This window comes from Salmo salar, chromosome ssa09 (genome assembly GCF_905237065.1).
Source record: "Salmo salar chromosome ssa09, Ssal_v3.1, whole genome shotgun sequence".
In the NCBI taxonomy this organism is placed as follows: Eukaryota; Metazoa; Chordata; class Actinopteri; order Salmoniformes; family Salmonidae; genus Salmo; species Salmo salar.
In genome coordinates this window covers 79,748,700-79,766,425 of record NC_059450.1, presented here as the reverse complement: position 1 = coordinate 79,766,425, position 17,726 = coordinate 79,748,700, and the positions used below count along the sequence as shown (strand labels likewise).

The window sequence follows — 17,726 nt, the reverse complement described above, 5'->3', positions numbered from 1 at the left end:
CCGAGATTAAATTCATTGGGTTTACAGTGGATATCAGTATTAGCTTTTTTATGTTATGTTGGAAAGAACCAGGGGTGGGAGGCCGGCAGTCTGCAGGGGGAAGAGAAGAGAGCTGCCAATGCTACAATTTACAGAGAATATCATCATCGACATCACCATCATCATTATAAAAACCCTCTCTCTGCTATTAAAACCATCGCCGGAATGAGAAAAAATAAAATCAATTCCGGAAATCTTTTTTATATATATATCACATTTCCCATAGGAGTAAAAAGGGCTGAAGCAGCACTGTCATCTCCTCTGCAGACTAATATCTGTTAGCACTGAAACATCATGCCTCGATCGCTCTTCCCTTAGAGGATAGCTGGCTCTCTACAGTAGTGAGTTAATAATCAGTCTTGACCCCACACCTCATAACAACACTGGTGCATTAGACACAGGACTTAGTGGCAGGGGACTGCCGGGGCACGGGAGCCAATGACAGCTGTAAATTTGATCTATCAGACTGTCAGGGCGCACTGGCAGGTTTGAGCAGGCCCAGAGTAAAGATAACTGACATCTTGCTGTCATTACTGCATGGGCCCGGCCGTCAATCTCTCCCTGCCGCATTCCTCCCCTTCTTTCTCTTCCTGTGTTAGTTCTTCTTTCCATTAAAACAATCTCCTGTCGCCCTGAAACAGGGCCTCATTTTTCTTTCCCCAGGCCTCCCTTTTCAAAATAATTTGCTGATTGATTAAATGCTTTGGAAAAGCCATAGGACCCGGAGGTGTGTTTTGGGCAGAGCAAGGGCAGATTGAAGGCAAACTGATTCCAACTCTCTGTCTCTGTTTTCTATCTATCACTGCCAATTGCTTGTGCTTCCCAAGTCTGGGATTCTCCTGCGGTGTTCTTCAAAGCAACAGCGTTTGTGATGGGAAATGTGTTTATTTGGTTTGAGAAAGCTGGGAAATCTTAGTTCATAATTCTAGGGGTACTGTATTCAGGTATTTAAGTGTGATGGGATTTCCTACTATGTTATTATCACCAGCATGTAGCCATTTTGTCACTTTAATTTACATCAGCGTCAATCAACTTCAAATTACTAATTTAATTGAAATCATAATAACGAAGAAATGGTAAACAAAATGGCTGAAACATTTAGATGATCACATAGTGCTTTGTATTGTCTAACATGCTGTCTATCTAGAGCGCTAACATGTAGTACCATCTGGTATTTCTAGATGGACAGCAGAGCAGGTACTCAGGCTTTCCATTACCCTTGTCAGTGCATCACTGCTGTGGGAGCTGAGCATCACTGCACTGCTCTGTTCAGTCAGCTCTGCTCTGCTCAGCTCTGTTCTGGTTGCATGTCTCTCTTAGGGTTGTCCCTCTCACCCTATACCACCCTCTAGTCTACACCACCACAGATCACTACCACATTGCTATCACGTCCTCAGCCCTGGCTGGTCCTTCCGCTGCCTGTCTTAATGCCCTGCTCCCCAGCGGATCCCAGGGGGCCTGGTGATAACCCGGGGCCAGGATGCTAATGCTGCTACGTCGCTACGCTAGTTCGACTCCCACCTCTTTGGTTAGAGCAGCAGCGGAGGTGGAGGAGCGTGGGACATTATGCTAATGAGAGGGCTTAGAGCAGGGATTTTAATTAAGTGTTGGTAGTGTTCGGACAGCCATAGGACAGCTACGCACAACTTTTACATCAGCTGACAAAGGAGAAAGCAGACGAATGTTACACTGTGGATTTATTTCGCTGCCAACATGGCCGCTCTGCTCACCAAACAGACCTAACAAACCTTAATGAAGACGGGGAAACCTCCCTGTCTGTCCAGGACAACTTTTATGTTCAGTTATCACAAACATATACTGGGAATGTATTTACTAAATTGGAATATTGGGAAAGAGTCATATTGGTTTTTGTATGCTCTTCATTGGAAAACATACAAGGGTGTAAAAAGGAATCAACATAGACTAAAGAGCCTAGAATTCAAAAGTCCTACACTTTTACACCCGCTGGCCCTTCCACTCCGTGTTGGTAAATAAACTGTGGCTGGCCCTTCCGCTCCGTGTTGCTTAATAAACTGTGGCTGGCCCTTCCACTCCGTGTTGGTTAATAAACTGCGGCTGGCCCTTCCGCTCCGTGTTGCTTAATAAACTGTGGCTGGCCCTTCCACTCCGTGTTGGTTAATAAACTGCGGCTGGCCCTTCCGCTCCGGGTTGCTTAATAAAGTGTGGCTGTCCCTTCCACTCCATGTTGGTTAATAAACTGCGGCTGGCCCTTCCGCTCCGTGTTGCTTAATAAACTGTGGCTGTCCCTTCCACTCCGTGTTGGTTAATAAACTGCGGCTGGCCCTTCCGCTCCGTGTTGCTTAATAACCTGTGGCTGGCCCTTCCACTCCATGTTGGTTAACCTGTTATGGCTAGGGGGCAGTATTTTCACGGCCGGATAAAAAACGTACCCGATTTAATCTGATTATTACTCCTGCCCAGAAACTAGAATATGCATATAATTATTAGCTTTGGATAGAAAACACTCCAAAGTTTCTAAAACTGTTTGAATGGTGTCTGTGAGTATAACATAACTCATTTGGCAGGCCAAAACCTGAGAAGATTCCATGCAGGAAGTGCCCTGTCTGACAATTTCTTGCCCTTCTTGATTATCTCTATCCATTACAGAGGATCTCTGCTGTTACGTGACACTTCCTACGGCTCCCATGGGCTCTCAGAAGGCGGCAAAAAGCTGAATCGTGGCTTTGCAGGCCCTGGCTGAAAAAAAAGTAGCGCGTTTGGGTAGTGGCTGGTTACAGTACTGTGAGACTCAGGCGCGTGCCCGAGTCGACCTCATGCTTTGTTTTCTTTCGTCTGTTTACCTAAACGCAGATTCCCGGTCGGAATATTATCACTTTTTTACGAGAAAAATGGCATAAAAACTTGATTTTAAACAGCGGTTGACATGCTTCGAAGTACGGTAATGGAATATTTAGAAATCTTTTGTCACGAAATGCGCCATGCTCGTGACCCTTATTTACACTTCGGATAGTGTCTTGAACGCACGAACAAAACGCCGCTATTTGGATATAACGATGGATTATTTTGGACCAAACCAACATTTGTTATTGAAGTAGCAGTCCTGGGAGTGCATTCTGACGAAGAACACCAAAGGTAATCAAACTTTTGTAATAGTAAATTGGAGTTTGGTCAGGGCTAAACTTGGTGGGTGTCTAAATAGCTAGCCGTGATGGCTGGGCTATCTACTCAGAATATTGCAAAATGTGCTTTCACCGAAAAGCTATTTTAAAATCGGACACCTCCATTGCACAAAGGAGTTCTGTATCTATAATTCTTAAAATAATTGTTATGTTTTTTTGTGAACGGTTATCGTGAGTAATTTAGTAAATTCACCGGAGGTTTGCGGGGGGTATGCTAGTTCTGAACTTCACATGCTAATGTAAAAAGCTGGTTTTTGATATAAATATGAACTTGATTGAACAAAACATGCATGTATTGTATAACATAATGTCCTAGGTGTGTCATCTGATGAAGATCATCAAAGGTTAGTGCTGCATTTAGCTGTGGTTTTGTTTTTTGTGACATATTCTAGCTTGAAAAATGGGTGTCTGATTATTTCTGGCTGGGTACTCTGCTGACATAATCTAATGTTTTGCTTTCGCTGTAAAGCCTTTTTGAAATCGGACAGTGTGGTTAGATAAAGGAGAGTCTTGTCTTTAAAATGCTGTGAAATAGTCATATGTTTGAAAAATTGAAGTTTTTGTATTTTTGAGGAATTTGTAATTCGCGCCACGCCCATCATTGGATATTGGAGCAGGTGTTCCGCTAGCGGAACGTCTAGATGTAAGAGGTTAATAAACTGCGGCTGGCCCTTCCGCTCCGTGTTATTTAATAAACTGTGGCTGGCCTTCCACTCCGTGTTGCTCAATAAACTGTGGCTGTCCCTTCCACTCCGCGTTGGTTAATAAACTGCGGCTGGCCCTTCCGCTCCGCGTTGCTTAATAAACTGCGGCTGGCCCTTCCGCTCCGTGTTGCTTAATAAACTGTGGCTAGCCCTTCCACTCTGTGTTGGTTAATAAACTGCGGCTGGCCCTTCCACTCTTTGTTGCTTAATAAACTGTGGCTGGCCCTTCAACTCCGTGTTGCTTAATAAACTGTGGCTGTCCCTTCCGCTCTGTGTTGGTTAACCTCTATGGGCTAGGTGGGACGCTTGTGTCCCACCTACTCAACAGCCAGTGTAATCCCGTGGCGCGATATTCAAATACCTTAGAAATGCTATTACTTCAATTTCTCAAACATATGACTATTTTACACCATTTTAAAGACAAGACTCTCGTTAATGTAACCACACTGTCCGATTTCAAAAAGTCTTTACAACGAAAGCAAAACATTAGATTATGTCAGCAGAGTACCCAGCCAGAAATAATCAGACACCCATTTTTCAAGCTAGCATATAATTTTTTTTTTTTTTGCCCCGTCACATACACCCAAACCACAGCTAAATGCAGCACTAACCTTTGATGATCTTCATCAGATGACAATCCTAGGACATTATGTTATACAATACATGCATGTTTTGTTCAATCAAGTTCATATTTATATCAAAAACCAGCTTTTTACATTAGCATGTGACTAGCATGTGACTAGCATTCCCACCGAACACTTCCGGTGAATTTACTAAATTACTCACGATAAACGTTCACAAAAAACATAACAATTATTTTAAGAATTATAGATACAGAACTCCTTTATGCACTCGCTATGTCCGATTTTAAAATAGCTTTTCGGTGAAAGCACATTTTGCAATATTCTGAGTAGATAGCCCGGCCATCACAGGCTAGCTATTTTGACACCCACCAAGTGTGGTACTCCGATTTACTATTAGAAAAGTTTGATTAACCTTTGCTGTTCTTCGTCAGAATGCACTCCCAGGACTTCTACTTCAATAACAAATGTTGGTTTGGTTCCAAATAATCCATAGTTATATCCAAATAGCGGCGTTTTGTTCGTGCGTTCAAGACACTATCCGAAGGGTAAAGAAGGGTGACGCGCCCGACGCGTTTCGTGACAAAAAAATTCGAAATATTCCATTACCGTACTTCGAAGCATGTCAACCGCTGTTTTAAAATCAAATGTTATGCTATTTTTCTCGTAAAAAAGCGATAATATTCCGACCGGGAGTCATTGTTTTCGTTCAAAGAGAGAGAAAGTAAACATGGTGTTGGCTCGTGCACGCGCCTCCAGTCTCATTGTCTTCAGATCGACCATTATCCAAATGCCTAATGTTTTTCAGCCATGGCCTGCAAAGCCACCATTCATCGTTCTGGCGCCTTCTGAGAGCCTATGGGAGCGTTAGAAAATGTCACGTTATGCCAGAGATCCCCTGTTTTGGTTAGAGATGATCAAGAAGGCCAAGAAGTAGTCAGAGAGAGCGCTTCCTGTTTGGAATCTTCTCAGGTTTTGGCCTGCCAAATGAGTTCTGTTATACTCACAGACACCATTCAAACAGTTTTAGAAACTTTAGGGTGTTTTCTATCCAAATCAAACACTTATATGCATATTCTAGTTACTGGGCAGGAGTAGTAACCAGATTAAATCGGGTAAGTTTTTTATCCGGCCGTGCAAATACTGCCCCCTATCCCCAACAGGTTAATAAACTACGGCTGGCCCTTCCGTTCCGTGTTGCTTAATAAACTGTGGCTGGCCCTTCTACTCCGTGTTGGTTAATAAACTGCGGCTGGTTCCCCAAACCACTCCATGTTGCTTAATAAACTGTGGCTGTCCCTTCCACTCCGTGTTGCTTAATAAACTGTGGCTGGCCCTTCCACTTCGTGTTGGTTAATAAACTGAGGCTGGCCCTTCCGCTCCGTGTTGGTTAATAAACTGTGCTTGACCTTCTGCTCCATGTCGGTTAATAAACTGTGGCTGGACCTTCCGGTCTGTTTGGAAAATAAACTGTGTTTGACCTTCCGCTCCATGTTGCTTAATAAACTGTGGCTGGCCCTTCTTCTCCATGTTGGTTGATGAACTGTGGCTGGCCCTCCCGCTCCATGTTGGTTAATAAACTTTGGCTGATCCTTCCGCTCTGTGTTGGTTAATAAACTGTGGCTGGCCTTTCTTCTCCGTGCTGGTTAATAAACTGTGGCTGGCCCTTCTGCTCCGTATTGGTTAATAAACTGTGGCTGGCCCTTCCGCTCCGTGCTGCTTAGTAAACTGTTGCTGGCCCTTCCGCTCCATGTCGGTTAATGAACTGTGGCTGGCCCTTCCACTCTGTGTTGAAAAATAAACTATGCTTGACCTTCTGTTCCATGTTGCTTAATAAACTGTGTCTGGCCCTTCTACTCAGTGTTGGTTAATGAACTGTGGCTGGCCTTTCCGTCCGTGTTCGTAAATAAACTTTGATTGCCCTTCCGCTCCGTGTTTGTAAATAAACTGTGGCTGGCCCTTCTGCTCTGTGTTGCTTAATAAACTGCGGCTGGTCCCCCAAACCACTCAATGTTGCTTAATAAACTGTGGCTGTCCCTTCGACACCGTGTTGCTTAATAAACTGTGGCTGGCCCTTCCACTTCATGTTGGTTAATAAACTGAGGCTGGCCCTTCCGCTCCGTGTTGGTTAATAAACTGTGCTTGACCTTCCGCTCCATGTCGGTTAATAAACTGTGGCTGGACCTTCCGGTCTGTTTTGGAAAATAAACTGTGTTTGACCTTCTGCTCCATGTTGCTTAATAAACTGTGGCTGGCCCTTCTACTCCATGTTGGTTGATGAACTGTGGCTGTCCCTCCCGCTCCATGTTGGTTAATAAACTGTGGCTGGCCCTTCTGCTCCATGTTGGTTAATAAACTGTGGCTGGCCCTTCCGCTCCGTGCTGCTTAATAAACTGTTGCTAGCCCTTCTGCTCCATGTTGGTTAATAAACTGTGTCTGGCCCTTCCACTCTGTGTTGAAAAATAAACTACGCTTGACCTTCTGTTCCATGTTGCTTAATAAACTGTGTCTGGCCCTTCTACTCAGTGTTGGTTAATGAACTGTGGTTGGCCTTTCCGTCCGTGTTCGTAAATAAACTCTGATTGCCCTTCCGCTCCGTGTTTGTAAATAACTGTGGCTGGCCCTTCCGCTCCGTGTTGCTTAATAAACTGTGGCTGGCCCTTCCACTCTCCTTGTAGGTTAATAAACTGTGGCTGGCCTTTACGCTCCTTGTTGGTTAATAAACTGTGGCTTGCCCTTCCGCTCCGTGTTGGTTAATAAACTGTGGCTGGCCCTTCTGCTCTGTGTTGCTTAATAAACTGTGGCTGTCCCTTCCGCTCCGTGTTGCTTAATAAACTGTGGCTGGCCCTTCCACTCCGTGTTGGGTAACCATTTCCTTTCTTTCTCCTCTTGGGTAAGCATGCCCTTTCTTTCCGACAGTGCCTTGCCTTGGCAGTGTTCTGTATTCAGTATTTGTGTGACAATCCACTTCCTTTCTCTCCGGGGCTGCCTATCCTTCATCAGCTTAGTGTCAGCTTGTGCCTATTAGAGAGATAGGGCTTCCCTCACATCTTTTCAGGGAAAGGGATTTCAATGTTTCTCTGTGGCAGGGCTCTCTAACCCTGTGTCTAGAGAGCTACCCTCCTGTAGGTTTTGCTACAACCCCAGTTGTAACTAACCTCATTCAGCTTATCAACCAGCAAATTATTAATGAGTTAGTTACAGGATGGTAGCTCTCCAGGAACAGGGTTGGAGAGCCCTGCAGTCAATCATGACAGCTGTGATTACTCTGACGGACCTGGTGTTGTCTTCTCCTCCTTCTCTCCCCATGCAGTCATTATGAGCAGGACCGCAATGCGCTCAAGAAGAGGGAGTGGGAGCGGCGGACTCAGGAGGTGCAGCAGGACGAAGATCTCTTCTCCTCTGGGTTTAATCTCTTTGGGGAGCCGTACAAGGTAAGGGCCTGGGAAGGAAGAAAGGAAGGAAGGAAGGGCGTGAGGAGTTGGGAAGGAGGTCAGTCAGCATGCAGCATCCCATCTCCCATCACTTTTCCTAGGGCATCGCCTGGCAGCAAGCATGATGTAAGGTGCTAGATAAAATAAGTTTATACTCACAGCTTCTACACCCCTCCCTAATATACCCCAGCTTCTACCCCCCATTATTCCTCCAGCTTCTACCCCCATTATACCCCTAGCTTCTACCCCCCATTATACCTCCAATTTCTGCCCCCCATTATAAAACCCAGCTTCTACCCCCCCTGTCACGTCCTGACCATAGAAGCTTTTATTTTCTATGGTAGAGTAGGTCAGGGCGTGACGGGGTTGTGTCTAGTTTCGATTTTCTATGTTGTCATGTTCTTGTTTCTGTATTTCTATGTTTTTTGGGGGGGGATGATCTCCAATTAGAGGCAGCTGGTCATCGTTGTCTCTAATTGGAGATCATACTAAAGTAGTTGTTTTTCCCACCTGGGTTTGTGGGAGATTGTATTTTGAGTTAGTGTATGTTGCACCGCTTCGTCACGGTTTGTTGTTTTGTTTATTAGTTTATTTGTATGTATTGCATAGTTTCACAGTTTAATAAAGAAAATGTGGAACGATACACACGCTGCGCTTTGGTCCGCTCCTTCATCATACGACAACCGTGACAGAATCTCCCACCACCAAAGGACCAAGCAGCGTGCCCAGGAGGAGCAGGGATCCTGGGCCCGGGAGAGAAGAGAGTGGAGGACATCCTGGACCTGGGAGGAGGTAATGGCAGGGGACAAGACCCTGCCATGGAAGCAGGCGGAGATAGCGAGAGAGAAACGGTGACGATACGAGGAACTAGCACGGCAACAACGCAAGCCCAAGAAGCAACCTCAAAATATTTTTTTTGGGGGGGCACATGGGTTTGTCGGCGAGGCCGAGGGACGAGTCGGAGAGCAAAGAGGAATATTGGGGTGAGTCAGAGTCCGTTGAGGAAATATTGGATACATTGGAAGAGAGTGAACGGAGGGGAGATTTAGAGACGTTTGAGGAATTGTTGGATAATTTGGAGGAGAGTGAAGAGAGAGAGCTGTTGGTTTGGCGTAGTATGCACGGCATTCGCCCTGAGGAGCGTGTTAGTCGTCCAATGCCACCCGTGTCAGCTTCCCGTACTCGTCCTGAGAAGTGTGTTAAAGTTACGGTACCATTGAGGCCGGCTATACACACCAGGTCTCCAGTGCGCCTTCACAGCCCAGTACGTCCTGTGTCAGCTCCCCGTACTCTTCCTGTGAAGTGTGTTAAAGTTCCGGTACAATTTAGGCCGGCTATACGCACCAGGTCTCCAGTGCGCCTTCACAGCCCAGTAAGTCCCGTGCCTCCTCCTTGCACTCTCCCTGAGGTGCGTGTCCCTAGTCCGGTGCCACATGTACCAGTCCCACGCATCAGGCCTTCAGTGCACCTGCCCAGTCCGGTGTGTCCTGTTCCTGCTACCCGCACTCGCCCTGAGGTGCGTGTTACCAGTCTGGCGCCTCCTGTGCCAGCCCCATGCATCAGGCCTCCAGTGCGCCTGCCCAGTCCAGTGTGTCCTGTTCCTGCTCCCCGCACTCTCCCTGAGGTGCATGTTACCAATCTGGCGCCACCTGTGCCAGCCCCACACATCAGGTCTCCAGTGCGCCTGCCCAGTCCGGTGTGTCCTGTTCCTGCTCTCCGTACTCGCCCTGAGGTGCGTGTTACCAGTCTGGCACCACCTGTGCCAGCCCCACGCATCAGGCCTCCGGCAACAGTTCCCAGTCCAGAGCTTCCGGCAACAGTTCCCAGTCCAGAGCTTCCGGCGACAGTTCCCAGTCCAGAGCTTCCGGCGACGTTTTACAGTCCGGATCCTCCTGAGACCTTTTACAGTCCGGAACCTCCTGAGACGGCCTACAGTCCGGAACCTCCTGAGACGGCCTACAGTCCGGAACCTCCTGAGACGGCCTACAGTCCGTAACCTCCTGAGACGGCCACTGTCCGGAACCTCCTGAGACGTCCTCCAGTCCGGAGCCTCCTGAGACGGTCCGCAGTCCGGACCCTCCAGCGACGGTCTGCAGTCCACAGTCTTCAGCGATGGTCTGCAGTCCGCAGTCTCCAGCGGCGGTCTGCAGTCCAGAGCCTCTGGCGATGAACCGCAGTCCGATTCCTCCGACGACGATCCACCAGATTCTACCCCCCCTCCCCATTATACCCCCAGCTCTACCCCCCATTATTTCTCCAGCTTCTACCCCCCATATTCTCCAGCTTCTACCTCCACATTATTCCTCCAGCTTCTACCCCCCTCATACACCCAGCCTGACACCCCCCCCATTAAATTCCAGCTTCTACCAGCCGTTATTACTCCAGCTTCCACCAACCATTATTTCCCAAGCTTCTACACCCACTCCATAATACCACCATCTTCTACCGCCCCTCCCCATTATACCTCCATCTTCTACCTCCACATTATTCCTCCAGCTTCCACCCCCATTATTCCCCAAGCTTCTACACCCACCCGATAATACCACCAGATTCTACCCCCCCTCTCCATTATACCTCCAGCTCTACCCCCCATTATTTCTCCAGCTTCTACCCCCCATATTTCTCCAGCCTTCTACACCCACCCCTTAATACCACCAGATTCTACCCCCCCTCCACATTATTCCTCCAGCTTCTACCCTCCTCATACACCCAGCTTGAAACCCCCCCCATTAAATTCCAGCTTCTACCACCCATTATTACTCCAGCTTCCACCAACCATTATTCTCCAAGCTTCTACACCCACCCCATAATACCACCATCTTCTACCGCCCCTCCCCATTATACCTCAATTTTCTACCCCCATTATTTTCCAGCTTCCACCCACCATTATTCTCCAGCTTCTACCTCCACATTATTCCTCCAGCTTCCACCCCCCATTATTTACCAAGCTTCTACACCCACCCGATAATACCACCAGATTCTACCCCCCTCCCCATTATACCTCCAGCTCTACCCCCCCATTATTTCTCCAGCTTCTACCCCCCATATTTCTCCAGCTTCTACCTCCACATTATTCCTCCAGCGTCTACCCCCCTCATACAGCCAGCTTGACACCCCTCCATAAAATCTCAGCTTCTACCAGCCGTTATTACTCCAGCTTCCACCAACCCTTATTCCCCAAGCTTCTACACCCACCCCATAATACCACCATCTTCTACTGCCCCTCCCCATTATACCTCCATCTTCTACCCCCCATTATTTCTCTAGCTTCTACCCCCATATTTCTCCAGCTTCTACCCCCATTACAAGCCCAGCTTCTACCCCTCCCCACTATGCCTCCATCTTCCATCCCCCTTTAAACCCGCAGCTTCTACCCCCCTATTATTTTTTCCAGCTTCTATCCCCCATTACTCCCCCAGTGTCTACCCCCTCATTATAAACCCAGCTTCTACCCCACCTAATATTATCCCAGCTTCTACCCCCCCATTTTACACCTGCTTCGACCCCCTCATTAAACACCCAGCTTCTAACTCCCCCCATTATACATCCAGCGTCGACCCCCCATTATACCACCAGCTTCTACCCCCAATTATTCCTCAAGCTTCTAATCCCCATTATTCCTCCAAGTTCTACCCACCATTATACCCGCATTCTCTACCCCCCCATTATATCCCCAGCTTATACACCAAGCTTCTATCACCCGTTATTCACCCAGCTTCCTTACCCCCATTATTCCTCCAACTTCCACCCCCATTATTCCCCAGGCTTCTACACCCACCCCATAATACCACCAGATTCTACCCCCCCTCCCCATTATACCTCCAGCTTCTACCTCCACATTATTTCCTCCAGCTTCTACCCCCCTCATACACCCAGCTTGACACCCCCATTAAAGTCCAGCTTCTACCAGCCGTTATTACTCCAGCTTCCACCAACCATTATTTTCCCAAGCTTCTACACCCACCCCATAATACCACCATCTTCTACCGCCCCTCCCCATTATACCTCCATCTTCTACCCCCATTATTTCTCCAGCTTCTACCTCCCATATTTCTCCAGCTTCTACCTCCCCATTGTACCCCCAGCCTCTACCCCCCATTATTTCCCCCCAGCTTCTACCTTCATTATAAACCCAGCTTCTACCCCCCTATTATTCACCCAGCTTCTACCCCCATTACAAGCCCAGCTTCTACCCCCCCCTCCCCACTAGGCATCCATCTTCTACCCCCCATTATCCCTCCAGCTTCTACCCCCTGTTATTTTTTCCAGCTTCTATCCCCCATTACTCCCCCAGTGTCTACCCCCTCATTATAAACCCAGCTTCTACCCCACCTAATATTTTCCCAGCTTCTACCCCCCCATTTTACACCTGCTTCGACCCCTCATTAAACACCCAGATTCTACCCCCCATTAGTCCCCCGGCTCCTAACCCCCCAATTTACCCACAGCTTCTACCCCCCATTATACCTACAGCTTCTACCCCCAATTATTCCCCCAGCGTCTTCCCCCTCAATATTCACCCAGCTTCTATCCCCCTATAATTCCCCCAGCTTCTAACCCCCCCATTATACATCCAGTGTCGACCCCCCAATTATTTCTCAAGCTTCTAATCCCCATTATTCCTCCAACTTCTACCCACCATTATTCCCGCATTCTCTACCCCCCATTATACGTACAGCTTCTACCACCCATTATTCCCCCAGATTCTACCCTCAATTATTCCTCCATCTTCTGCTCCCCCATTTGTCCCAGCTTCTATTCCCCCATTATTACCCCAGCTTCTACATCCCCCATTATTCCTCAAACTTCAACCCCCCATTATTCCTCCAACTTCTACCCCCCATTATACCCCCAGCTTCAACCCCTTCCATTATACCACCTATACCCCCCCCAATGTATAGATGTAGAGAACACATCCAAGTAGTTAATTCCCTGTTCCTGACCGGTCTCGTCATTCTATCTCCAGTCTACTCTGGCTCCTCCAGTCGTTGGGCTAGTAGTTTATCTTCTGTTCCTGACCTGTCTCGTCAGTCTGTCTCCAGTCTACTGTGGCTCCTCCAGTCGTTGGGCTCCATCAGTGTCTGCCAGTCTGCCAGTCTCCAAATGCACAGTTTTGACCGCCTGCCAGATCTGTGTGTGTTCTCTTTGTGTGTTACTAGATGAATGAGATGCCACAGATGGTCAAAACAGTATTTCTATAGCGGGTGAATAGCAGCTTGTTCTATGCCTACCGATATGTGCTATTACTTTATGTTATATTAATTAAAGGGATTGGAGACCACTGACTGCATCCAAGCAGATTACTGTCCATATGGGGGCTACAGGCATAGACAACTAGTGTGGACAGGATAAGATATCACAGACTTTGAAGTGTTCCAAATGATCTGCTTCTCTATATATTTTTTTATGCTTTTCTTTACATGCCATGATGATATTATGTTTTGCTGTAGCATGTATTAAACTGTGCATCAAACACATCCCTTAGGTCCCATATTGTCCATATGAATGATGTACAGTAGAGTAATGACAAATGTGAAAGACGATTACACCTTTCTCCTATAAGTCATGGAGGTGCCAAGCAGTCTCAGTCCTTCATGTATCCCCTGCTCTCGGTATGATGTATCCATTGGCTGACTGGCTGCAGACAGATACTAGAGAAGAGTGTGTGTGTGTGTGTGTGTGTGTGTGTGTGTGTGTGTGTGTGTGTGTGTGTGTGTGTGTGTGTGTGTGTGTGTGTGTGTGTGTGTGTGTGTGTGTGTGTGTGTGTGTGTGTGTGTGTGTGCTAAGCAGTGTCAATAGAGAGGGATTCTCCTGTGGATGTGTTGTGAGAGCAGGATCAATGGGAGGCTAAGGTGTGAGGGCAGTCAGGCCACTGTTCCCTAGCCAAGCCTGAGATCGCTTAGCTAACTAACTGGACAGATTCGAGACTCAGTCAAGAGGACAGTCATGTGTTCTGGAACCTAATTTCCCTGACTGAAAGAAGTAGGAGGAGCGGGCGCTCAGATGAAGATGAACGGGCATGTTTTGTGTGTGTGGACGTGTGTAACTATACTTGTGGGGACCAACTGGGGACGTTTTGTTAGTCCCCACAAGGTCAACTGCTATTTCTAGGGGGTTTAGGGTTAAGGTTAGAATTAATGGGGTTAGTTAGGGTTCCTGAGTGGCACAGCAGTCTAAGGCACTGCATCTCAGTGCTTGAGGCATCACTTCAGATCCTAGTTCAATTCCAGGCTGTATAACAACTGGCTGTGATTGGGAGTCCCATAGGGTGGTGCACAATTGGCCCAGTGTTGTCTGCGTTAGGGTTTGACCGGGGTAGGCTGTCATAGTAAATAAGATTGTGCTCTTAACTGACTTTCCTAGTTAAATAAAAAATGAAATAACGTTTTAGAGGTTAGGTTTTCGGTCACCGTAACAGTCCTAGCATGTGTGGGTTGGTGTGTGTTGGTTCTTCTATCCTTGTGGGGACCTAAAATCCCCAAAAGTCCCCACCAAGGATAGTAAAACAAGGAACATTTCACCATAAGGACAAAGGCTATTTTAACCTTAGGGGTTAGGGTTAGGGTAAGGGGTTAGTGTTTAGGGTTAGGCAAAATATGATTTTTATGGAAACTCTGTTTAGGTACCCATGAGGATAGAAAAACGTAGTGTGTGTGTGTGTGTGTGTGTGTGTGTGCGTGCGTGCGTGTGTGTAGAGGAGGAGGAAGAGGAACGCCCAGCATTCCTCCAGTGAGCAAGCAGACAGACAGCAGGGGTAATGGGGAAAGGAACTCTCTCAGTCTGGGTGGGTGGACTGGTACAACCCCACAATCAGACAAAGAGCAACTTGTTAGTCTTTCAGTAAATCTCCCAAAATATTGTTTGCAATTTGACGTTTAACCTTTCATAGCTACTGATTTGACTGTATCATGAGGGAACATCCTCATGTTGGTTCACTTTCATTTACATTAACAACAGTTGAAGGACCAAGATGTTGGCAACTGTGCCATACAGATTGCAAAATAGTTGGGAAGAGGTTTTTGATGTACTGATTCCATGGTACAGGGTGTATGAGTTTATACATAAAACGAAGCAAGATTCAAGACTTCGTGCTTTCAGCTAAAATTATTATATAGAATTCTTGCCACCAACACAATGTTGAATATTTGTGGCATAAAATCATCGAAGCTCTGCAGATTTTGTTGTGAGGATGCAGAATCAATAGACCATTTTTCCTGGTATTGCCCTCAGGTAGCCTGTTTCTGGTCTCAGGTTCAGGAATGGCTGAAAATGCATAATATTGATCTAAAATTGACCCTAGAAATAGTACTGTTAGGAGATCTGGAGAGACCGGGTCAGTCAATTACTAATATACTAATGCTCTTAGTAAAAGTATTTATCTTCAACTCACAATCTGTGGATTCTATTCGATTAGATAGATTGAAATTGTATGTTAAACATCACAGCATAGTTGAAAGATATATGGTGTGTAGAAATCCGAAGAGGGTGGCCAGCAGAGATAGGAGGGATGGGCTGAGGGAAGCTGAGGGTTGGGATGTGGAATTGGAGACAAGTGGGAGTAGAGTTGCTGTGCAGGAGATAGAATAATGGTCAAAGATAAAAGTAAAAAATAAAGTCAAAATTAAACACAGTAAAAAGTATGTTTGAATGACATTGAGGGGCAGTGTTTTTACAGCTAATGCCGGTTTGCCTGAGGCTGATGCCGTGCAGGTGTTTGTACACATGCATCTACACACACTCTCATTCAAATACACACAGACACACACACATGTAGTGCCAGACATGCACTCAAACATGGACAGTTGGCATTGCTGTAATGATTTTAGTTGTCCATGATGTCCTTTGTTTAAAAAATATATATTTTGTATTTTTTGCATGGTTGTTTGCTTTTTGTCTTCTGTCTTTCTTTTTTCTCTTTAGTTCATTTTCTTGGTTGTTGGTGCATTGGGGGGTTCTTGGGGGTGAGGAATGGAATTCATTGTATTTTTATTAAATTTTTTCTTCTTGGGGGGGCTGTGGGAGTAGTCTCGGATGGTTGAGGGACAGCTTTTGGGGAACTGTGGGGGGGGATCTTGGAGGGTTCGGGTTCACGTTTTTTGGCCTGGTCTGAGATCTGTCAATGTGCCCTTGAGCAGGGCATTGACCCTGGATGCTTCTGTGTGTTGCACTGAATGGGAGTCTGTTGGATGACTGGTATGATGTAGTTGTTGAGGGCTTCACTGCTGCTGTATTGTATGTTTAGGATATTCAATATATATATATATATATAATAAAATAAATACAAAGATAAACACAAAACAACAGTTGTAGTACAGTAAGGTTACATATGAACTTGATGTAGTGTCAGCAATGGAACTGCATTGTCCTAAAAATAGATAGATGGCTTTAATCAGGCTATACTGTAGTTAGAGGTTTAGAGCCTGAGACAGATCTATGCTCCAGACGCCTACAGTGTCATTGACTCAGCTACTTAATTGTCATTGATGTCATCACATCTGCAGGAGAATGGACACTCCACTCCAGGCTTCAGTGTCCGGGCATGTAAACTGGGGGATTTAAGGGCCGGTAAAATTATGTGTGTTTAGAAACCAATGTGTGCTGTTAGTGCTTGACTGGTTCAGCGATGCTTTCTCTTTAGACCTCTCTCGCTCTACTTCTTTCTCTCTCTCTCCCTCTCCCAGCCCAGTGCTCAGCAGAGAGTAATAGCAATACTTTCCTCTCCTCTTTCCTCTCCTCATCTCAGGCCACTATTAGTTAATCCCACTTTAATCCTGTTTAATGGAACTATGCTGTTAGCAGCTATTTGGGACTGATTTACTGCTTTCCACTGGCACCTAGAGAGACGCCCCAGAGCAGAGGAGAGCTGGCTGTACCTTCAGAAGCCCCCTGGTCCCCTCCTGGCTCCTAGTTTCCCTGGTTCCTCTGCCCCCCGTGGTCCCCCAGCCCCCCCGGTCCCCCCTTCTCCCTGGTCCTCCAGTGGCCAGCCCCGGTACTGGATGTTTTAGTCATGGGCACCAGTGTCACCATTGAGGAGCAGACCCCTAGAGATAGAGGAGATACATGAATTAATTCTATGCTACTTTGGCTCTCCAGGGGTGTATGCAATGTAAAAGATGTAATATAAAATACTTTTCTTTTTTTAAATGCAATTGTATTTTCCCCTAATCTTCATCGCTGTCAGATATTATCAATAGGTTTTAAAAGTAGGATTGCGACATATCACATTATTTGTCATTTACATTCCTAGTTTCTTTCAGAATTGTATTGTGGTTCGTAGCTGAGTCTACCTTACATCTGCTTGCTCCTGGATCCCCTGCTGTTGTTAGTGCTCTATTGATTTAAGATGATTCGTGCTAGGTGTTTACTCATGTGGACCCATGTTGATGCTCTTTATTGGGAAGCACTAATGGATATTATGCAAACTGCTGAGGCATTCTGCTCCTGCACCAGTGAGGAAGGAAGGCTTTTACAGGCAAAGATAACCAGATTGGTTTACAAAGGAGAGAGACCATTTAACAGATAACAATTGCTGGATGAGCCTTTGCTCTGCATCTTTCACTCATTCTTTTTTTGTTATTTTTCATATTTTTGTTAATTTCCATATTGAAGGCAAATTACACTACTGTAAAATGATAATCGCAATTGTGAACATCGCCAATCCCATGACAAGCAGTGAGGGAGAAGAATACACATAATTTCATCAGTCTCAGTCCAGGGTAGTTACAGTACATATCATCAGTCTCAGTCCAGGGTAGTTACAGTCTCAGTTCAGGGTAGTTATGTATTATCGCATCCATTCAGTGTATC

General features: G+C 46.3%; 1 protein-coding gene across 1 annotated transcript in view; it reads left to right on the top strand.

Annotated features, from left to right (window-relative positions):
- The window catches only part of LOC106611959 (AF4/FMR2 family member 2-like), a 335,934-nt gene that overhangs the window by 51,714 nt on the left and 266,494 nt on the right, over nucleotides 1-17,726 (top strand). The window contains exon 2 of the mRNA XM_014212678.2: nucleotides 7,799-7,919. Coding sequence (XP_014068153.1) covers nucleotides 7,799-7,919 — 121 coding nt within the window. The remainder of the gene's footprint in view (nucleotides 1-7,798; nucleotides 7,920-17,726) is intronic.